Raw genomic sequence first — 24,330 nt, 5'->3', positions numbered from 1 at the left:
GGCGGTACAGGAAAGCCAAAAAGAAAAAAGCGAAGGAACAGAAATGTGGCCCTTGGTCATTAAACTACTGCCACTTAAAGGAGAACCAAGTTTCTTGTTCACTTTCAAGCTCCCACTTTTCCTTAAGTTTCTGGAAATCCTTGCTTAGCTCTTCTGGCTCGTGAATGAAAGATGACCAGCATCGGTATCTCTGGCTGGGATTCCTCTGCATTTGTCCTGAAAGCGCTGGTTCCCAGTTCCAAGGAAGCGGGTGCTTGGAGGAGTGGGGAGGCTGGGTACCACGGGGCGCGGCTGAGGGTGGCTGCATCCCAGCCCCACGTCTGCAGGGACACCGGCCCACCCTACGCCCCTCCCTGATCTCTCCACTCCTGAGCCCTAACGGCCTATCCGCCCCCAGGTAGAAGGTCACCCGCTCTCTGCAAAGACCACGTCTCTGGCCTGACCCCAAGTGCCAGCTACTCTGTGTGAACAGGAAGAGAGAAGGCTCCCCTGAGCCAGCTCTTCCAGCGATTACCATGGTGATGGCATCACAGCCACACGCCAGCCGTGAACTGCAGGCTCCAAATTCAAGCTTCCACAAGGGCTCTCTTGGGAGGACCACAGTCAATTGTTCTGTTTAGTGGTTCTTTTTTTTCCTGTCACTACTTTTCAATCCTCTAGGAATTCCTCAAAAAGATCTGGTCCATCGGTAGCACCATTTACGCTCTACCTCTATTGAAGTTTAATAAACTAAGCACAAACAGCCACTCCGCACACGCGTGCAGACACATCTTTCCGTTACTCCCACAGACACTGCTGAAGAGGTGGATGTGCACAGACTGGCCTCAGGGTCCTTTACGACAGATTTCTTATAAAACAAGAGTTTTTATTTTAACAAGTATATTACTTCAAGTAGTCTGCTCTCCACAGAATATATTATCTAAATCATATAAAAAAACTTTGCTAATAAACACCTACAGTAATGGAAAGAGCCCCTCTGGTGCTGAATCAGGCTCAGCAGAAACTCGCAGCCCACACCAAAGGCTGTTTCATTCAGACCACTGTTCCCAGCAATGATTTCCAACAATGTTCTCTTAAATATTACATATAGAAACGCGTAAGAAATTTATAGATCAATTATCTACTTCAGAAAAATATTCAAATTTGTTCTAATTTATAAAAAATAATTTTACTAGTCATACATATAATTGAAATGTGTCACCACACTCAGACAAAAAGGACTAAAGAAGTTCTCTTTATAGGGTTGCTAAAGCCCCATGGGACAGAACTTGGAGGCAATGCCCAGGGAAATGCTTTGACCACAAGCAATTCAATTTCTAAAATTTCTTTATCACATGTGGCTTGCCACCTAGACTCACCTTCTGTTACATTCTGAAACTGACACAGGAAAAGGGGGAAAAAAAGGTCTCCCCTATTAAGTCCGAGAGGAGGGAAAAGTAAGAGTTCAGTGAGTCCAGGGTGAGAATGCACACATCACCTGCCCAAATACACGCGGCACCCTCAGAGAAGAGGGAGCTTCTTTCCATCCCGGTCCCCTAGAGTCTCTCCTATTACCAAAAAAGACTCTCACAATTACTTCACTTTGAACAACAAAGGGTTATCCGAGGAAGTCTGAAACAACCCCAATAAATGATAGTTCTAATTCCTTTAGAGAAGAAGTAAGAAATTTGAACACATGTATTAATTATGCTAGAGATATGATCTCATTATAGTACGTGATGGATGTTATAACAAAGGCGCCTTTAAAATCACTTTTATAAAGGGTAGACTAGGTCAGCAATCAGTGATACATTATATGGCGATATTGGCAAACGAGCAAGCAAAAACCCCGTGGTCAATATTACATGAACAGATCTGCCATTCCAAGCCACAGTATCCACCAATGCTTCAAGACAAATTTAGCAGTGCTGCCCGTAGGGACAGATGCACTTAAACGAAAGTAGAGATTATGCGCTCTGACCAACTGCGCTGGATGTCACAAAAGTATCAAGAACAAAACGCTGCTGCTAAAGATGCCTACGAACAATCCGAAGATGAATAAAATTACATCATAAAATGAATGAAAACATTCACAATTTATTTTTTTATCTCAAATCTCTATGTGTAACAAAACTTATAAATTAAATATACGTAACCCTTTACTCTATCAGCCACATCCCTAAATATTTACATATTCAAACACTTAAATATCGAGGTCTATGAAATATACAAATCCTAAGATATCTGCTGTTTTCTACATGGGATACAACCATATATCAACATGCGCGGCCAGGAGCAAGCTGGGGAGGGGGGCAAAGGAAACATGCTTCCTTCACTGTCAAGCTGGGTGAGGTGTTCACGGGGTTCCTTCCGTCTAGAAGTCAGGCAGAACTCCATCTAGAATTCTTCCCACCAGAGGCCTGAGTTACTGCGGAGCTATGTTATCAGGGGACTGTCTCCCCAGCACAGGTCCATGTGAAAAGCAACTGCGAAGAGCAGGCGAGGCCCCACCGCCGGGGGATTCTGAAATGACTTTGTGCACGTGCGTGTAGCTGCCTACCCACTAGGCACCACTAGGACAAAGCAAGGTATGGACTAGACAGTCCCTATCCGCAGGGAACACACAGTACAGAACAGGAGGACCAGGATCCAGCACATAAAACGTTGTCACACAATATTTCAATAATAAAGCGATACCTGGGATTTGCCTCAAAATAATACGGGAGGTTTACAGTAGGTGGGATGGTAGAAGACACAGGCTGGTCAAGAGATGCCCTGTTGGCGCAGTGGTTGGGAGTCCGCCTGCCGATGCAGGGGACACAGGTTCGTGCCCCGGTCTGGGAAGATCCCACATGGCGCGGAGCGGCTGGGCCCGTGAGCCATGGCCGCTGGGCCTGCGCGTCCGGAGCCTGTGCTCCGCAACGGGAGAGGCCAGAGCAGTGAGAGGCCCGCGTACCGCAAAAAAAAAAAAAAAAAAAGAGATGCTCTGGGCCGCAGCCAGTGGATAGGTGCACGGCGGCACATGATACTATGCATCTACCTTATAGATGTTTGTTTTTCTATAATAAAAAGAGACTACGCTTGGTTAAAACAAAATGCAAAACACGATTAACTGCCACATAAGTGATACAGATAACTGATTAGTTCAGAAAGAGGCCGCCCCTCCACATAATATAATCACAAGTAAGATGTTTACCACACAAAGCAAGAACTAAACCTCAGTCAGACTGAGACTGCTCACTGCCTGTGGACGCATCACTGTGGTGGACAGTATTAAAGCACTCTCCTCAGATGTGGGCAGGGCCAGTGACTTGCTTCCAACCAACAGAATATGACAAAGTCATGGGACGACAATTCTGTGGTTGTAGAAGAGTCTGCATGGCTCCCAGGCTTGCTCTCTGACTCAGTAACTGGCTTCGAAGAAGCAAGCTGCAGTGCTGGGAGACAGCCCATCCCATGGCAGAGAGGGCCATGGCAGAGGGGGCCACATGGAGGAGAGGATTACACGGAGGACAGGTTCCATGGAGGAGAGGGCACGTGGCCAGGAACTGTAGGCAATCTCTCAGCGCTAACAGCCAGCCAAAAGCCAGAGCCCTCACTCAGCCTTGCCCTCTGCAAGGCTGCAATCAGTGTGCTGGCCAGAGCTCAGTTCTCATCAGAGCCTTAGCTGGCAGTGGATCTGTTATATGATAAATGTGTGTTGGCTTAAGCTGCTAAATTTGTGACTATTTTCAGTTCCAAAGCTCTACATTTGCCACATTTTGTATAGTATTTGCCCCTTTAGTTGTGCTATTATTCCTTCTCTTGAGTTTAAAGAAATAATGATTCTAGAACTCTAGGATACGGCAGAGAAATCCATGTTCACTCTGCAGTAGGACAACAACGCCCCGCCCTGCCTGAGACAGTGTGCCAGGTGTCACGGCACACCTTTCACTTCCGAAGGGCCCCAGGTGAGACAATAAATGATCCCGCAGCCTTGTATTCACATTCTGTATGTTAATCATTCTCTTTCCAGGCACAATCACCTTATTCTTTTCAGTTTTCTCCTACTGAATATACCACACATCTCTAACTCTTACTGTTAACATTTTGCTGGACTTTTCCCAGATTGATGATTTCTTTGGCAAAGAAGTTCAGCATACAGATCAAAATATAATATTGAAGATGCAGGCACACTTAATAGAGCTTGCCGTAGTTTACATCTGAATGGAGTATGATTAGTTTCTATAATGCTGATATACCCTATATTCTTACAGCTGTGATAAATTTCCTACAGCTTATGCTATACACATGTATAAAACTGTTTCGAAAACAGTCGTTCTTAGATAAATTTAAAGTCTGAAACTCCTATAGAAAGACAGAGTTTTCCCACAGCAATTCTAAACATGCAAGGTCCACCTTAAATTATTTTACATGGTAGGATATAAATAAATGCAGGTAAAGTCGTACACAAGTACTTGCCTATACTGATTCAGATATTTAATTTAAAAACAATTTCTGGGCTTCCCTGGTGGCGCAGTGGTTGAGAGTCTGCCTGCTGATGCAGGGGACACGGGTTCGTGCCCCGGTCCGGGAGGATCCCACATGCCGCGGAGCACCTGGGACCGTGAGCCATGGCCGCTGAGCCTGCGCGTCCGGAGCCTGTGCTCCGCAATGGGAGAGGCCACAACGGTGAGAGGCCCGCGTACTGCAAAAAAAAAAAAAAAAAAAAAAACAAAAACAAAAACACAATTTCTTATATGGCTAATGTGTACTAGGTACTATGCTAAGGACGGAGTATACAAACTTGACTTATCCCCACAGAAAAAGGAAACTGAACTTCTGCCTTTGTTGTTCACCATCGATGTACAAGTGACAGTGAAAAAGATATTCTAGTATTATTGTCCCTCAAAAAGGTTCTACTAATTACCCTATAATAAGGTAAAATACAAATTAAAAGCTCACTTCCTACTTGCAAAACATATTATTAGGGTACTTTCATTAAAAAATCACAATATGCAATGTAAAAAGCTATTTACAAAGCCCATTTAAAGTTTCTCATCTAACATAATTCTAATCTCAAAAACAGACTACTTCTTTTAATACATACAGTATGTTTTTGGTAGGGCCTAATAGAGAAAAAATAGAAAAATTCCTGAACTGTCCCATGAAAGAGAAGATGGTGAGAAGATGGTAGGTAGTGACTGGGAGGGAACATGACGGTGGCATCAAAAGTGCTGATAAGGTTGCTTCTTAATATTGGAGCTGGTACATAGGTGTATTTAATCTGAAAATTCACTGAGGTTTATACTTATATGTTAAGCAAATCAGTATAGTTATGAAAACATATAGAAGGTCAAAAGTTTTAGATTATGAAATCTTGATCTACATCAACAAGGTATATTAATCAAACAAGTAATTTTTAAGGCTTATTATGTCCCCATAGGCAATATAAGCTACAATAGTATTATAATAATAATAAGAGGTACCATTTATTAAGTATCTATAATGGGCCAAGGATGATACTAGGTACTTTATATATATAATCTATTTTATCTTCAAAACAACCCTTTTAGATATTATCCTAATTTTATAGATAACAAAACCAGAATTAGCACTTTGAATCCTTAAAAGACTGCAAATTTGACTAATACTACTCTTTCTTCACATGTAAATGAAGCAGTATCTAGGTATAACAAATTCATTTTAAAAGATCTTAACTTGAAATTAAAAAATTTTAATTGCAAAATGTTCATTTGCTCTAACAAGAGACTGGAAGATCTCACAATTATTTCCATGTCAGCTGGCAGTGAGTATTCAGCCAAAACAACATACTAAAACTACAGACTACGTAACTTCAAAACACGACACAAGAATTCCACTAAAGCCTTCTGTAAGCATCCCAATTAAAAAGGAAGAAGATTCAAAGAAGTTAAGGGGCAAAACCTAATGTTAAATCTGATTTGAAACTATTAATGTGAACTATTTAAAAATATGATTTCCTTCATCGAATATGTGTGTAACTCTTAATCTAAAGGTTAATTTTTTTCACTAGAACCTATATTAAGAGAGAGGTAAGTAGAATTCAAAACGACAAAGAGAAGGTCCTGCTCCCCGGCGGGAGGTGCTGACGCGTCAGGGTTTACAGGCGCTGATGATCCCTGACATCCAGTGACTCCACCACTGTGCTGGACGGACCCTTCCCTGTGTCTGTCCCTCCCCCTTTCCACTCACCCCAAAACTGTCTACATTTTTTTTAAAAATAAATTTATTTATTTATTTTTGGCTGCACTGGGTCTCCGTTGCTGCGTGCAGGCTTTCTCTAGTTGCAGCGAGCGCAGGCTACTCTTCGTTGCGGTGCATGGACTTCCCCTTGCAGTGGCTTCTCTTGTTGCAGAACACGGGCTCTAGGCGGCTAAGTAGTTGTGGCTCGTGGGCTCTAGAGAGCAGGCTCAGTAGTTGTGGCGCACGGGCTTAGCTGCTCCGCGGCATGTGGGATCTTCCCTGACCAGGGCTTGAACCCGTGTCCCCTGCATTGGCAGGCGGATTCTTGACCACTGCGCCACCAGGGAAGTCCCCGACACTGCCTAAATCTTGACTGGGGATTTCCACCTGCAGTAAGAAGGTAACGTGTAGACAAATAAAGAGAAGTGCTAGTATGTTATTAAAACTTATTTTGCTGGTACAGGGAATTCATAATTTGTGATTGAGTACCCAGTGAGCCACGGAAATACAGGGTTGCTTGCAGACACCTAAGGAGTTGAAGAAGGGACCTAACATTGACTGAACCAGACCCCTGACATACTATCTTATTTACTCCTCCTAGTAACCTCAGAGCAGTATTTTTGGACAAGCAGTTGAGTATGGCAATTATAAACAAAGACTCTGGATCCAGACTTCCAGGGATTTGAATCCCAGCTCTGTATGACACTGGGAAAACTCTTTAAGCTATCTGTGGCTCAGTTTTCTTATCGGTAAAAGATAACGCCAGTTCCAACCTCAAAGAACTACTGTGAAAACTAATTGAATTAATACATGTAAAGGGCTTAGAATAATGTCAAGCACACAGTAAGCACTACCCAATTGTTACACATATTATTTTTGGCCCATTTTACATGTAAAATAAACTCAAGGGTTTAAGGTAATATGCCCAAAGTTGTAACTAATAAATGGCAGAGGGGAAACTTGAACGCGGGTCTGTGTCAGACACAGAACTGGTACTCTTCATCACACTACCCTCCCCAAACGTCAGGTTCTCCTCAAGTAACCATACAAGTGTAAGACACTTCCCAGTGAGTCTCCTTCTTGAAGAATGACAGGTAGCAAAAGACATGAAATTCTGAGCCCCACTTTTCCACGTGGCAACGGTAGCCCTTCTGCGTGAACCGTGTGCCATGATGCTGCTGAGCCAGAGGAACTGATGAGGGCTAAAACACACCTTGTCCATTTGGCAAAGGAGCTGAATTTATACACTGTTTCTATGGGAGAATCAATAATGAGTGCCAATCAACTGACTTTAAAAAAAACCTTTGAAAAAAAAAAGACCTTTGGAAATCCGTCTGTTAGTTGAAGACTTCCTGCATAACCACTTTCTTCCAATGCTTGCTATTCCAGTTTGGCAGCTTCTCAGAAGGAAGGACAAATTAATAATAACATAAACTAGTTCCCACATAACTTCAATCTAAACCACTATGTTGAAGGAGTTCATTTAGAATCTGCTTATCACTGTGAAATATCGGGATCTCAGATTTAGTCCCCCTGTGCTACTCACTTGTTACTATAAAGGGCTAGTTGTCACAAGGTCCTTTTTTAACTCCAAAACTCTAAATCTGTTGCACCAAACTTCTGTTATCAATAGAGAAAATGAGAAACAACAAAATAAGTACATCTTGGTTTCCAAGACGTCACAGAATAGTAAGATATAAGAGCAAATATATTAAAATGTCTGATTTGAGAGCACGAGCATTAATAATTAACTCAATTACCCACAGGACAGTAAAAGGATATTTAATACAAATTGTGTTTTAAAAATCATGTTTGCCACGTATGGAAAAGACCAAGAGAACATACAAAAAACATGTTATCAAATACTAGTAATTGATTAATGGGTTATAGGTGACTTTTAGTTTCTTATGTTACACAGCTGTGAAAGACTTGGGTGTGGGAGGCTGGGTAGAAGGTGACGGATTGAGCAGTCACAAAGAGGAAAAAAAAAACAAGCAGTCAGCTAACTACTGATACGTCGACTTCCAGAAAAGGTCAGCCATTATTAGTTTAATGCAAAATTAAGTATAAATTCTACCAACTACAGAGCTCCAATCCTGGCTCATAAGTGAGGTTAGAGATATTTAAACTAATTAGTTTAAAAGATACCCAAACTAACTAATTGCTACTCCCCTTAAAAAACTACAGTTCCTTGAGTCCCTATCTTATTTCTGAAAGAAGTTAAGATGGCAATACTCCTTTAAGCCATCTGTTATGAATTGAACTGTATCCCTCGCCCCAAAAAAAGATATATGGAAGTCTTAACTCCCAGTAGCTTGGATTGTGACCTTACTTAGAAACTGGGTCTTTACAGAAGTAATCAAGTTAGAATGAGGTCATTAAGGTGAGCCCGAATCCAATGACTGGTGTCCTTATAAAAAGGGGAAATTTAGACACAGACACACACAGAGGGAAGATGATGTGAAGGGACACCGGTAAAAGTGGCCGACAAACCAAGGAACACCTGAGGCTCAATACTTCCAAGTGAGGCTATCAGAGGCTAGGAGAGGCCTGGAATAGATCTTTCTCTAGCAACTTCAGAGGGGGCATAACACTGCCAACACCTTGGATTTGAACTTCTGGCCTCCAGAACTGTAAGACAATAAATTTCCCTTGTTCTATGCCACCCAGTTTGCAGCTCTTGTTACAGAAGCCCTAGAAATCTAATACACCATCCGATAAACATGCAGCGGGACACCCTCATAACCACGGCCTTTCCAAAGAACACTAAACAATTTTATCTGTAGAATAAATATACAGTGAAGCTAATCTACAGGCACAACAATATATAACTCATGAAAGGAATTCATACTATCATTTCATTTTAGTTTGTGTCCGATTTTCTTATGAATGTCTTCTGCGAGAATGTACTATTTAACTATAGTAATATATTCTTGGTCGAGACGTAATGATTCTGAATTAATCTAATCATTCTGACCTACAAAGTTGATATACTATAGCTGAAATGTCCCCCCCCCAAAAAAAACAAACTCCCAACTGAAAGGTACAGGCATTTAACATAAACCAGAATTTAAGAATATATAGGTCAGGGCTTCCCTGGTGGCGCAGTGGTTAAGAATCTGCCTGCCAATGCAGGGGACACAGGTTCGAGCCCTGGTCCGGGAAGATCCCACATGCCGCAGAGCAACTAAGCCCATGCGCCACAACTACTGAGCCTGCACTCTAGAGCCTGCGAGCCACAACTACTGCGCCCATGAGCCACAACTACTGCAGCCCACACACGTAGAGCCTGTGCTCCACAACAAGAGAAGCCACCGCAATGAGAAGCCCGTGCACCACAACAAAGAATAGCCCCCGCTCACTGCAACTAGAGAAAGCCCACGTGCAGCAACAAAGATCCAACTCAGCCAAAAATAAATATAAATAAATAAATTTATTTTTTTAAAAAAGAATATATAGGTTATAAACACAAAGAGACCCACAAACAGGCACATGATAGTGAAAATGCTGAAAGTCAAAGACAAGGAGAAAAACTTGAAAGCAGCAAGAGAAAAAGGATGAGTCGCTTAGAAGGGACGCCAATAATACTGACAGCTGACTTCTCAACAGAAACAAGGCAGCAAGAAGGCAGTGGGGTAACACATTCAAAGTGATCAAAATAAAAAAACCGTCAATCAAGGGGCTTCCCTGGTGGCGCAGTGGTTTAGAGTCCGCCTGCCGATGCAGGGGACACGGGTTCGTGCCCCGGTCCGGGAGGATCCCACGTGCCACGGAGTGGCTGGGCCCATGAGCCATGACAGCTGAGCTTGCACGTCCGGAGCCCGTGCTCCGCAATGGGAGAGGCCACAACAGTGAGAGGCCCGTGTACCGCAAAAAAAAAAAAAAAAAAAAACCAACCATCAACCAAGAATACTAAATCTGGCAAAGCTTTCAGACTAAATGTGAAACAAAGATTTTCCCAGACCAAACAAAACGAAACAAAACAACCCTGACAATTTTTTGCTAGCAGACATGACTTACAAGAAATACTAAAGGAGGTTGTTAAGGATGAAAGCACATGGCCTCAGATAACAATTGTTGTCCACATGAACAAAAGACGAGGACCCGTGACAGTAACTGTTTCACTACAGAGGACGCCATAAACACATTTTTTTCTTTCTTCTCTTAACTGATTTAAAAAGCAATTGTATAAATGAGTATGTATGTACAATATATAAAGTATTACTGGGCCTATAATATAGACAAATGTAATATACGTCATACATATACCAGTAACAGCACAAAGGGGCGGGTTGGAGCAAAGCTGTAATGGGCTTAGCAAATAGATGGTAAAGTACTAATTATGACAATGTATTGCTGTGTTTATAACATTAACAGATATAATATATATAAAAATAAAGCCCTAAAAGGGGAGAAAGGGAATGGACCTATATAGGAATAACATTCCTATACATCACTGGAATTATGCTAGTATAAAATCTAAAGGTGATTCTAACAAGCTAAGATGTATATGGTAAAATTTATAATTTTATAAATGTTTTCCGACTCCTGTCTTTTTTCCTATTTCCCCTTTATTGCTTTCTTTTGCATTAAGTATTTTCTAATGTAGCATTTTACTTTCATTATTGATTTTTTCATATATATGAAAAAAATATATATATGACTGCAAGTCCTTTGAGGACAAAGTCTGAAACTTAAATGCAACTCTAGTGTCTAGTACATAACCTACTTAATGAACATCATTGATACTGATTTGTAAAAATGAACCTGACTGCTCCATTGTTGCATTGGGATAAATCGTATCCCCCAATAAAAACATCTGAAAGTCCTAACCCCCAGTACCTCAGAATATGAACCGTATTTGGAAACAGGGTCATTACAAGGGTAATCAAGTTAAAGGTCATCAGGGTGAGCCCTAATCCAGTATGACTGACGTCCGTATAAAAAGGGGAAATGTGGACACAGAAATAGACATGGACCGAGGGAAGACGATATGAAGGAACAGAGACAAAGTGGAGGACATCAAGTGAAGATGAAGGCAAAGACTGGAGTGACGCATCCACAAACTAAAGACTGCCTGGGAACCACCCGAAGCTGTAGGAGAAAGGCAGAGAGCAGTCTCCCCGCAGCCTCCAAAGGCGCCACCTCTGCCCACCCCCAGCCCCTGCCGATTTTGGACTCTGGCCTCCAGAGCTGTGAGACTGTAAAACTCTGTTATTTTAAACCACAGTTTGGGGTTCTTGGTTTTGGCAGCCCTAGGAAACTAACACAATTGATGTTAAAGAAAATGAAAATATGCAATCAGTATTATATAATCCAACCTTTCTAATATGATCGACACTGAAGATGATGGAGAATTAAAATGAGCACAGTTTTGACCTAGAATGAAGCAATATAATGACAAAGAAAAATGTCCAATATATTCAATACATTAAGTGAAAAGAGCAAGTTGCAAACTTTATTGGGGGGGTGGTGATGACACACACAATACTGTATGTTTATATATGCTCCGGTAATGTCCAGCCATACAAACACACACACACACACAGACTCTAACAAATAATTAACTCTTGGAAAGGGCTGCCCCTCCTTCTCTTTGCAAGAGATAGGTTTTTTTACTTCACACAATTTTGTACTTTTTAAAATAATAAAATTTTTTGACTTTTTAAAAATGAAGAATTAAAAGAAACTACTATTTCCAAGGAAACCAAAGGTCATAATATTCTTTAACAATGCATACAGCTAAACCTGAGTGGTTTATTTCACTTTTAAAATCCTCATTTTGATAGTTCAAAACAATTCATTCAACCTCAAAGGCATATATACCACCCCATTTCTAAAAGTGACCACGTCATTATAGTTCAGAATCAGTACTAAACATAGACAGAAGGAAAATAAGATAAAAATAGGTCTATTAATAAAAATTTCCTACAGGAAAGTTTTAAAGAGGAGTTCTGCGGTATTACAAATAAATAGATGAAGAGATAAATACTTTTGAATACTTTTTTCTTTTTTTCTTTTTTTTTTTTTTTTTGCGGTACGCGGGCCTCTCACTGCTGTGGCCTCTCCCGTTGCGGAGCACAGGCTCCGGACGCGCAGGCCCAGCGGCCATGGCTCACGGGCCCAGCCGCTCCGTGGCATGCGGGATCCTCCCAGACCGGGGCACGAACCCGTATCCCCTGCATCGGCAGGCGGACTCTCAACCACTGCGCCACCAGGGAAGCCCTGAATACTTTTTTCTAGCATTTAAATTCAATAAAAATATATAATTGACAGCTTTAAAAAAAAAATATTTACCAACCACTCCATGTCTACCTGGAATACAATTCTGAAGGTTTTTACAAATATTCTATCGTGAAATTTCATTTCTCAACTGGGCCACGCCTATTCAGCCCAGCCTTCACCACATCACATTTAGAGAGGGCTCATCAGCTTTATGTCAACCAAAAATGGACCCAAATATCCTAATTCTTGTTAATGATCCAGCCTGGATTTATCATCTCTATGTCTGCTAAACCAGTTTGCGAAGTACTCAGCACCAGCACCACTAAGGGCCACCGAGTGCCAGATCTCCACACACATTCCCCGGGAAGCTGAAAATTACAGAAGTCACCTCCCACTTCACTAAGTTTGCTGAGATGACCCTGGTCATCATTAACAGAACACACTGAGGTGGTATAATAGCCACAGTGCGGTCCCATAAGTAAAAACGAAAGATGGTGACATCTGGGGTGAAACACTGCAACTAAGAGAGAGAGACGGCAGGACACGAGAAAGGAAGGGCAAGGCGGCCATGCCACCTTGAAAGGACTAAAGTAATAGAACAAACCACAAACAGAGAGACAGAAAAGGTCGAAGAGTCCACTTACATCTTTTCAGTTGAAAAGGGCAATCTATAAATCTATAAATCTTTTCAGTTGAAAAGGGCAATCTGCAAACAAGAAGACAACGATGCAGATTTTCAAGTGTGGTCATCGGGCGAAGGCTGGATTTTCACAGGGAAAACCCACCAGAAGTTGGGTGTTCTCTGCACGACCATAACCCATTTGGGACACACTGAATGGGAAGCTCTGTAAGACCAGAGCTTATCATGGTCATCTCTGAATTCTCAGGACCCGCATACACCCTGACAGAATGCAAGCCTCCATGAATACTTCCTGAAAGTACTCATGAAGAAAGGCACTCTTTACAAAAAAAAAGAGAGAGAGAACTCGTCGCTGTTAGCTTAAAAATAATAAATCCACCCCTCCTTCCATGAAAAGCACTTATATACTTACTCACCATCAGGCAGAAGGCTTACTTAGGTCACTGAAATAAAAAGCACTAAAATAAAATCAAAGGCAATCATATTCTAACTCCATTAAAGTACACCACTATTCGCAAGTAGGAAATGCTGGTTGGTTCCTGCACCTATGAAGCATTTCAATAAGAACATCTGTCCGTTATCACTGGAAGAACATCCACTTCTTGTTTTAAGTTGGAAATAAATTTATTGGCATGCAGCTTTAGATGCATGGATGACTACAGATGGAGATTCTAAGCAAGCTTAGACATTCTGTAGACACCACACAACTCTTAGGAAAAGCTAATGATCTTTCTTTTGAAGCAGCGGCAGCAAAGGATAAGCCAGTGAACACAGGAGAGTGAAGACACACGGCACCTCACGCAATCATGTTCTATATTAAACACATGTACTTCACGCTGCAGTATCACAAAGTTCTTGACTGAGTACTTCTGTGAAAGTAAAGTCTTCATAGTTTTTCTTCCAAAATGAATTACGTATATAAACTGTCTCTCCCCTTCTAATACAAATTCTGTGTACAAGGTTTTAAATGATGAAGTCTTATGTATAGTTATTTTCAACAATACTGGGTCTCTGATTAAATTTTTAAATTCAGCAACCCATTAACGCCTCATAACATCTAGCATTTACCCTTTTCTACCGACACCTTATTTTACAGATATTTAAATAATCCTCTTCTAAAAAAAGCAGGTTGGATAACTGCACCGCAGACCAACAAGAGATATCATTCCAGTGGGGGCAGAGGCATGAGTGAATCAAGTGCAACAAGATGGCCTCAGGAAAGAACAGGAAAATCTGAAAGGAAATGAGGCCTGAAGCTAACTTTAAAACACATGCTTCGGCAGCCGCATAGCACAGGGAGATCAGCTCGGTGCTTTGTGACCGCCTGGAGGGGTGGGATAGGGAGGGTGGGAGGGAGACGCAAAAGGGAGGGGATATGGGAACATATGTATACATATAACTGATTAAATTTGTGATAAAGCAAAAAATAAAAATAAAAATAAAAAAAAATAAAAAAAAAAATAAAACACATGCTTCGGGCTTCCCTGGTGGCGCAGTGGTTGAGGGTCCGCCTGCCGATGCAGGGGACATGGGTTTGTGCCCCGGTCCGGGAAGATCCCACATGCCATGGAGCGGCTGGGCCCGTGAGCCATGGCCGCTGAGCCTGCGCGTCCGGAGCCTGTGCTCTGCAACGGGAGAGGCCACAACAGTGAGAGGCCCGCGTACCACAAAAACAAACAAAAAACAAAACAAAAAACACATGCTTCATTCTAACAATGACAAAAAGTTGGTATGCTTTTTTCTTAGTAGAAAAAATAAGACGTTTCTTCTGAAAGTAGTATTCCCAACTTATCTAAACTTCTAGAACATATTTGAGAATGTTACAAATTAGAACATTTTTATTCCCATACGAAAGGAATAAAATCTTTCTACAAAATATTCAAAACAGGGAAAAAAGATAATCTACATTCTTAGTTTGCAATATTAGAATCTAGCTCACTTAACTTCAAAGTAAACGTCTGCTTTCTCAGAGGCATATACTATTAATAAACTAATTTTTCTTATGATGGAAATGAACAAAAATAACTGCATTTTACTTTAAAAATTTCAATTTTTGTTACTAGTATTAGTAGCGCCAATGAGTCCTTACCTCATGGAGGGGAGCAAATCACTTTACAAAGGTAATAATAATAACTACAAACACTACAGATGATTAACCCTGGGCCAGGTACCATTCCATAACCCTATGAAGTGGACATTATTTCACCCCCATTTTACAGATAAGAAAACCGTGGCACAGTGAAGTAACTTGTTCAGGGTCGCACTCACACCCACAAAAATAAATGAGGAATCTCAAAAAGGGCACAAATTCAAATCTTTTTTTAAAATTTAATTTATTTATTATTTTTGGCTGTGTTGGGTCTTTGTTGCTGTGCGCAGGCTTTCTCTAGTTGCTGCGAGCAGGGGCTACTCTTCGTTGCGGTGCTTGGGCTTCTCATTGTAGTGGCTTCACTTGTTGCGGAGCACGGGCTCTAGGTGCGTGGGCTTCAGTAGTTATAACTCGCAGGCTCTAGAGCGCAGGCTCAGTAGTTGTGGTGCACGGGCTTAGTTGCTCCACGGCATGTGGGATCTTCCCGGACCAGTGATCGAACCTGTGTCCCCTGCATTGGCAGGTGGATTCTTAACCACTGCGCCACCAGGGAAGTCTCTCAAATCTTTTTTTAAAATGGCATTGGAAAAGAAAAAAACGTCAAAAATAAGTAAACAGCGTGGATTAGCCTGTTAATGAATAAAATGGTGATATCACTAATGTCCAGTAAATATTTTTTAAGGAAGAAATATATTTACTTTGGACCGTAATTTTCCATGAATTCTATAACATTAAAAAAAAAAAAAAGGGGGGGACCTCCCTGGTGGTCCAGCGGTTAAGACTCCACGCTTCCACTGCAGGGTGTGAGGGTTCAATCCCGGGTCAGTGAACTAAGATCCCACAAGCCGAGCAGCGTGGCCAAAAAAACAAACAAACAAACAAGAAAAAAACAAACTAGGAAACTAAGTATAATTCATATTTAACTATATCTAATTCCATGCACCTTATATCATCTAAAACATGATCAGATGCAACCTACTGAATGGGAGAAACTACTGCAAATCATATATCTGATAAAGGACTAATATCCAAAATACATAAAAGAACTCAGACAACTCAACAGCAAAAAAAAACCCAGTGCAATCAAAAAATGGACGGAAGATCTGAATAGACATTTTTCGAAAGAAGACATACACATGGCCAACAGTAACATGAAAAGATGCTGTACGTCATTAACCATCACGGAAATACAAATCAAAACCACAATGAGATATCACCTCATACCTGTCAGAATGTGTCCAAAAGACAAGAAATAACAAGTGTTGGTGAGGATGTGGAGAAAAGGGAACCACACTGTGCACTGTTGGTAGGAATGTAAGTTGGTGCAGCAACTATGGAAAACAATATGGAGGTTCCTCAAAAAATTAAAAATAAGACTACTATATGATCCAGCAACTCCTCTTCTGGATATATATCAAATAAAACAAAAATACTAACTCAAAAAGATAAATGCATGCCTATATTCAATGCAGCGTTATTTACAACAGCCAAGGTATGGAAACAACCTAATGTCCATCAATGGATGAATAGATAAAGAAGATGTGGTACATGTATACAATGGAATATTACTCAGCCATTAAAAAAGGACTAAAAGTCTTACCATTTTCGATGACATGGATGAATATCATGGGTATTATGCTAAGTGACGTAAGTCAAAGACAAATACCATATTATCTCACTTATATGTGGAATCTTTAAAAAACAAAAAAAAGACTCATAGAACAAAGAACAGACTGGTGTTTGCCAGAGGTGGTGGAGGTGGGGGGGTGGAGAGAAATGGGTGAAGGGGTCCAACAGGTAAAGGAAAATCAATTAAACACACTTAGATTCCCAAAGTGGTGATATCAACAATCATTCATAGATTCTCAAAGGATCAGAGAATACTGAGTTTTTGATCTAGAAGGAAACAAACACAGAAGGAATATGTACGTGTCTAGTCCAACCCCTTTATTTTACAGATGAGAAAAACCAACTCACAAAGTTTTAGGAGACTTTCCCATATGCACAGATCTAAATGTCAAAATCTGGATTAGAGATTTCCTTCTGGTCCAACGGCTCTTTTTAATATACCATGCAGTAGGATACATTACAAAATACTATATTAAGTTTCCGGAACTGAGCTACTGAAAGAGAATTCAAAACAAAATCAGATTATTTAAATCTAAACAATGAAGGTTTCTGGAAAGGAATTAATGCTAGCTAAACAAATGCTTAAATAATCTTTCCTGAGACAGTAGAAGTTTCAGGAGAGCTCCAATAAATCTGGCTTTAAAGGTAGAAAGAAAGAACTTGTGAGAAAATGGAAGCGGACTCAGTCTCTGGGGGCCTATCAGAAGCCCAGAACCAAGGAAGAAAACTAGGTATGCAGCGATCAAGTCTGGCTGAACTGGCCACGTGGGTCTTGGGAAAGTAAATAATTAACCTACTCAGAGATCTATTATAACAAGATTAGTTGGAGGAGGAAGGAGAAAACCACCAAGAGGTAAGCAAAGCCAAAAGATACGAGACTAGAGCCTTTATACCTGTTTCACCTAATTCAATATGGTATTTAAAACCATACTTTTTAAGCATATGAAAAGTTTCAAATCCCAATGGTCTTACCTTTATTTGTGGTAAGTGCCAATAATTCACGTGGAAAACTGAAATGTGAAATTTTACCTAGGGCATAGTTGTTTTAAAAAGACAAGACGGACTTCCCTGGTGGCGCAGTGGTTAAGAATCCATCTGCCAATGCGGGGGACACGGGTTCAAGCCCTGGTCCGGGAAGATCCCACATGCCGCGGAGCAACTAAGCCCGTGCACCACAACTACTGAGCATGCACTCTAGAGCCCACGAGCCACAACTACCGAGCCCGCATGCCACACCTACTGAAGCCCGCATGCCACAACTACTGAAGCCCGTGTGCCTAGAGCCCGGGCTCCGCAACAAGAAGCCCGCACACCGCAACGAAGAGTAGCCCCCGCTCGCCGCAACTAGAGAAAGCCCGTGCGCAGCAACAAAGACCCAACGCAGCCAAAAATAAATAATATAAGTTAAAAATAAATTTTAAATAAATAAATAAATAATAGACAAAAGCTCTGGGAGGTAAAGTAAGTTATTTTCTTTTCTGCTGCATTAAGAGTTTCCAAACTCTTTTTTATAGAATACTTTCCAAATTTTCTATAATGAGAATGTGCAATTTTTAATGTCCAATATGTATTTTAGCGAAATTCGAATGATCAGCAGGCTTAAATAAAACATTCTAAACGATCTCTCTGCTAAGGTCCTCAAACAAATGTTCGAACATTCCTTATCTAACCATTTATATGACAGAAGTCTCCTTATTTTTGAAGTTTTCATCTCTCCTAAATTAACATTAAAAACAGCAAAATTAGTAAACCAATGGCAACCCACTTTGAATGTTCCCATCATAGAAAACACTTTACTACTAAAATATTAATAAAAATTAATTCAATATTTCGCTAATAAAAGAATCACACCCACCCTACTTCTCAAGAAGGAACGAGGGCTGCTATCATTTACTCTAATATTAGGACGACATGAAGAGCCGACCCCGCACCCCGACGAGCAAGGCACCGCGGGGTTTGAGGTTTTCCTCCCGTCCCTCCCTCTGGAGTGATAAACTGCACTGACCACACACGCATCTGACTCTGCGTGAGTGACCCCAGTGAGACTCAAACAATAAGAAAAGACAAAGAGCCAGTCTCACCTGTGACTTTCCTGCAGTAAGTACAGTCAGCTTAAAGTTTCCCACGCGCAGGGTGCCGTGCTGGGTACAGGCTTTTTCGAAGCAAACCTGTCAGAACCACCGAGCAGCAGACTTGTGGCCTTGGCTTCAACGACACCATGTTCTAGGGGATCTAGCTGACACCCAGTGACTGGGGGTGGGCAAGGAGCCAGGCCACCCCACGCTCGACCACGTTCCCCTGCAACGACTTCTCCTTTATCCAACCCCCGCCCTGCACGCCCTCCCCCGCCAGGACTCCTACAACCCAAACAGGAAGCGAGGATGCTTCTCACATCCGTGGAGCCCCCAGCGCTGTGCTTCCTAACAGCCCTGACCCGTATGGTCACCTTCTAGTCCTGGGCCACCACAAGCTGCTCTACAACGTCCACTTCAATCTCAAAACACAGGCCATCCCTCCACATGCATTCGGTCACTTTCCCCATTGTTTCACAGTTATGAAGTATAATATTAAATATTAGGTAGCTGCTCTGCGCCAGGCCCTGAAGTCTGAAGCTACTTCATCAGCAAAACAAGCACCATGTGACACAGAAATTATTTCATGGGCAAACAACAAGAGGCATTTCTGGGCTTCCCTGGTGGCGCAGTGGTTGAGAGTCCGCCTGCCGATGCAGGGGACACGGGTTCGTGCCCTGGTCCGGGAAGATCCCACATGCCGCGGAGCGGCTGGGCCCGTGAGCCATGGCCGCTGAGCCTGCGTGTCCAGAGCTTGTGCTCCGCAACGGGAGAGGCCACAACAGTGAGTAGGCCCGCGTACCGCAAAAAAAAAAAAAAAAAAAAAGAGGCATTTCTACAGGTATCCTGCAAATTGACTCACTGCAACCTAAACATAATCACTCACGCCATCAGGCTGTAACACTAACTTAAGAGAAACAAACTTAACTGACTTTCACATATCAGAGGAACAACTGTGATCTAGAATAAGACACATCAAAAGAGATTTGCTTTTAACGGTTACTTAATCCTATTAAGGTATTGCTATTTGGCCAGGTACCTTGTGTTGACATGTGAAAAAATTATGTCAACGTTATTATTTATAGACTAAAACGTCAACTCATTATAAGCGTTTTCACAGCTGCTGATTCTGAAAGATCATTCTCATTAAGACCAGCCCCTCTCCTCCGCTTCACCCCACACACGACCCCAATCTCAGGCACGTTTAACCAAACTTACTCCCCCCAGACATCAGCAGAAGACATGAAGGATGCAGGGAGACTTTTACTGTACGCAGAAGGTACTGCTGCACCAAACTGTAGAATTAAATGATAGTCCTTTCGCTTAAGGCCTTCAGAATCTAATAAGGAGATAAGAGAAAAATTTACAACACAGCAAGTATGGTAAGTGCTCCTGAGATCACAAAACTGCTGTGAAATTGTATGAGGGGGATGGAGGGTGGGGAGGGACGGAGCTAAGATTATTCACGGAAGGCTACCTGCTTGAGAGACAGCTGGGACCAGGTCAGAAACCTACAAAGGCGCAGAGATAAATACCTTCGCTTTTCTTGATTGTCATTTTTGTAGTATCTCAGAAGACAGACTGAAGTTCTCTTTAAAGAATAAGATTGCAGGATACTTTGATATATTTAGCACTACCTTGGGAGTGCATCAGAGTGTATTCAAATATGAACACAGGCACATACAATTTTAACACTACTTTTGGAGCAATCTCATTTGGCCGGCCACTGATGTTTCCCTATCTGCCAACAATACACACACACCGCATGTAATTAATGCACCTGAGCGGAAGCCCTAGAGAGAGTTTTGGAGTCTAAAATTCTTGAGATCAAAATCCCACTTACTCAGTGTTTGACGTGGCAAATCTCTCTCTGCCTCATTTTCTTAACCTGATTAGAGCATATATTAATACGTTTATGTGAATATTGTTTGTCTCTCTTAACTAGAATGTAAACACTATGAAAGCAGAGACTGTCTTGATCACTGCTGTATCCCCAGCACTCAGCACACTCTGTTGTACGTAGTAGGTGCTAAATGTATACCTGATATACTTGAGTGGATGAAACAGTAAAGAGCAACACTTCACTCCAGAAACTCTAGACTTTGACAGTGAACTATGACCTGACAATCTGTGTAGCTCAGCAATCTGGTAAGATTATCACTTTTAAAGACTTAATTATCACATTCCTTTAGAAAGAGAATAACTGGCATATCTAAAAATAATTAATCTACCTGACCCTTGGAAATCCTTTTAATACAGTCCCTTTCAGCTTCCCTGGTGACACAGTGGTTAAGAATCCGCCTGCCAATGCAGGGGACACGGGTTCAAGCCCTGGTCCGGGAAGATCCCACATGCCGCGGAGCAACTAAGCCCGTGCGCCACAACTACTGAGCATGCGCTCTAAAGCCCGCGAGCCACAACTACTGAGCCTGTGAGCCACAACTACTGAAGCCCACGCACCTAGAGCCCATGCTCCGCAACAAGAGAAGTCACCGCTATGAGACGCCCACGCACCGCAACCAATGAAGCACAATGAAGACACAACACAGCCAAAAATAAATAAATAAATAAAAATTAAAAAAAAATACAGTCCCTTTAACATCAATGGTTCCTAAAATATGAATTGTGCAAGAAAAACAAACATCCATTTGAGGAAATGGATTCTTCATGATTCATTCTTCAGTGTGATGTCTTTAATACTGTAGATTTTAATCCCACTTGATTTCAGCCATTTTTATACTGCTCCTTAGCGTGCAGTACAGAATCTGCTTCTAAAGCACCTTTTCGATCTGATTCACCGCTCCTTAAAGAAAGGTATATGAAACGTACCACCCTTAAATGGAAGATTGCTGGGGGGGAATCTCCCACATGCATAAAAAGGTCTGATAAGACATAAAACAGAAGGAAAGATTTCAGAAGTCTTTAACAACATCATCACTAGGCCCACGTGGTGAAAAATAACTTTTTTTTCTGTGATGGCTCATACTTAAGATCGCAATATGTAAGTCATAAGGAGCTAATGAAACGAATTCGCCCCACCGTGTGGAAAACTGGTCCTTCTGACCAACCACAAAACACCAAGATTTAAACGCACCCACGTTCTGCTCAACTCGGGACTTTTCCACAGGCATTAGCACTTTTCCCTTAAAGTCGATTTAAAAGCCCCAGTAAAACACAGACAGCAACCCTTGCCGTCAGTTCCTGCACAGAAACACTTCAAGCCACACACTGATGCGTCTGGGGCGTTCAAGTAAACAAATGACAGGAATGCTTAAGCTGTTTCCAAGATCAACGTGGATTCCCAAAGACAAGATTGCCACCTGGACACGCGGCTGGAAACGGGAGAGCTCGTTCCTCTCAGAAGAGAAGAAAAGGGGGAAAATTTCGACAGCACTTATTTAAAGTTTCCACCTTCACACACACCCCCTTCCCCTCGGCGCCGGCGGGGACTCAGCCTCGCCAGAGGCGCGAAGAGGAAACCTGAGCCGACTTTCGTGCCCTCGCGGCCAGTAAGGGGACCCTGCCTTCCCGCCGCAGCCCCTCGCCCGCCGGGGACCCTCCGGGCCCGGCCAGCCGGGCCCGAACCCGAGCGCCGCCGGACGGAAACGCGGGCGCCGCTCGTGTGCTTCCACCTCCGGCCCCGGCCGGGCCCGGGACCCGGCTCGCGCGCCCACAGCCCGGCGCCGCGGGGACCCGCGGCCGAGCACGGGCACCGACGACCCGCGCCGCCCCCGCCGGCCATCCTCGCGCGCCCGCCTCCCGGGGCCGCTCCGCGCTTGCTTGCGCCCCACCGTCCGACTGCCCCCGCCCGGCCCGCGCCGCCCCCTCCCGGCCACAGCCCCGCGCTAGGCCCCGCGGGCGGCGAGGGCGGGGACGAGGGTCGCCCGCCGCCCTCCCGCCTCACCTACCATGGTACAGATGGAGGCGAATTTGGAGACTGTCATTAGGATTTCCATCCGCCCAGCGCCATCTTCCACCCAATCACAGCGGCGGCGGCGGCGGCGGCGGCGGGCGGGGGAGGAGGGCAGCCGGGTCGCCCGCTCGCACCGCAGCCAGCGGGCGGACCCCGAGCCGCCGCGGACCCAGGCACCGAGGCTGCTCAGCCGCCGCTGCCGTCGTCGCCGCCGGCGCTCCGGCACTCCCAGCCGCGGGCCCCAGCCCCCGCCTGCCGGCTGCCCGCCCGCCCCCGGCTCCTCCCCGGCGCAGGGCGCAGCCGCTGCCTCGGGGCCCGCGCCTGCCCGCGAAGCCGCCCGCCACACACCCCGCCCAGCGCGCTGTGCAGCGGGCTCCGCCGAGGCCCTAATGCCCGGCCTGCTGGCAGCTGCGCGGCCCGGCGGCGCGCCCCGCCCACCCCCTCGCGGCCCCGCCCACTCCCCGCGCTGGCGCCGCCCTCTCTCAGCGGATGCCTCCCGGGCTCTGGAGCGCGCGACTCGGGGAACTCCCGCGCCGGCTCCACCCCGCGCTCAGCCGGGGCGGGGCTCGGAGGGGCCACCGCCTCCCGCCCGCGGCCCTCGCGGTCCTAGAGCCCGCGCGCCGAGAGAGGGGCAATAAGGGTGCTGGGGGCGACCAGTGTCAATCCTGGAAGGGGCTGACCAGCAGCCTCTACCAAGGGCGAGAACAGCTAGCCCAGACAGAAAACTGAGGGGGTGATCTCGATAATTCTGGGTGCGGTGGGAGGAAACCTGCTTCTGAACGGTTAAAATAGCCCGGGTCATCCAATGTCCCAAGCACCTAAAACGCAAGGTGGTTTGTTTCTTTTTACATACATTGGGTAAATAACCTGGGTCAGAACACCGTAATTTCGCGAAAGACAAATTAATTAATTAAAAGTGAAAGAGGCAAAGAAGAAACTATATTTGGCTCCTTGAATTAAGAAAGGTAAATTATGGGGAAGGGGGCGAAGCTGATTTCCGCCCGCTTGTTGGCCATAAATTTAGAATTTGGTTATAAATATCATATCTAAATATACTTGTTCTGAAAGTTGAGTTGCAAAATAGGGAAGGATCTCAACCCAGCAGTGATGATGTTATTCCCAGGGACAAGAAGTCCCACAAGTAAGAAAAATGTCCTGTGAGAAATGCTGAAGCAGTATTAGCCAGGGGGGATAGTTCCTATTTTCTGCTTTGATAAAATGTATCATTGCACCCTGTTCATGTCAGACAGCTCAGCTTCGTTTCTTCCTATTTGAGAAAGAAGTTCAATTAGTAGAATAACTTTATAAATTATTGTATTCGAAAGCTTGTGATTTTTCATGATTGAAGAACTGATGGGATGCTTTTTTAGTTTCCCCCATTTCAGTGGGGCAGAAATGACAAATGACATACGAATCTCTAAAATCAGATATGCCTTAACTCTTCAGTTCAAAACATTTAAAACACAAAACATTCAAACAAAATTTAGGTGAAAAATAGATTTCTGGTACATGCATGCTGTTTCCATAGTGATTTCCATTATAAGCTTGCTTGGGGGAAACAACATTGCAAACAGAATAT

General features: G+C 43.4%; 1 protein-coding gene across 2 annotated transcripts in view; it reads right to left on the bottom strand.

The window, feature by feature from the left end:
• USP12 (ubiquitin specific peptidase 12) overlaps positions 1-22,794 on the bottom strand; it is a gene marked incomplete at both ends in the record, with an annotated part of 77,266 nt that extends 54,472 nt beyond the window's left edge. Inside the window, one exon of one of the 2 annotated variants that reach the window (XM_079721873.1) lies at positions 22,747-22,794. In XM_079721873.1, coding sequence (XP_079577999.1) covers positions 22,747-22,794 — 48 coding nt within the window. The remainder of the gene's footprint in view (positions 1-22,746) is intronic. The other variant, XM_079721874.1, reaches the window with a different exon arrangement.
• Between the last annotated feature and the right edge of the window lie 1,536 nt (positions 22,795-24,330).

This window comes from Hyperoodon ampullatus (genome assembly GCF_949752795.1).
Source record: "Hyperoodon ampullatus genome assembly, chromosome: 16".
NCBI lineage: Eukaryota > Metazoa > Chordata > Mammalia > Artiodactyla > Ziphiidae > Hyperoodon > Hyperoodon ampullatus.
The sequence above is the reverse complement of the archived record's forward strand: the minus strand, read 5'-3'. Positions and strand labels throughout refer to the sequence as shown.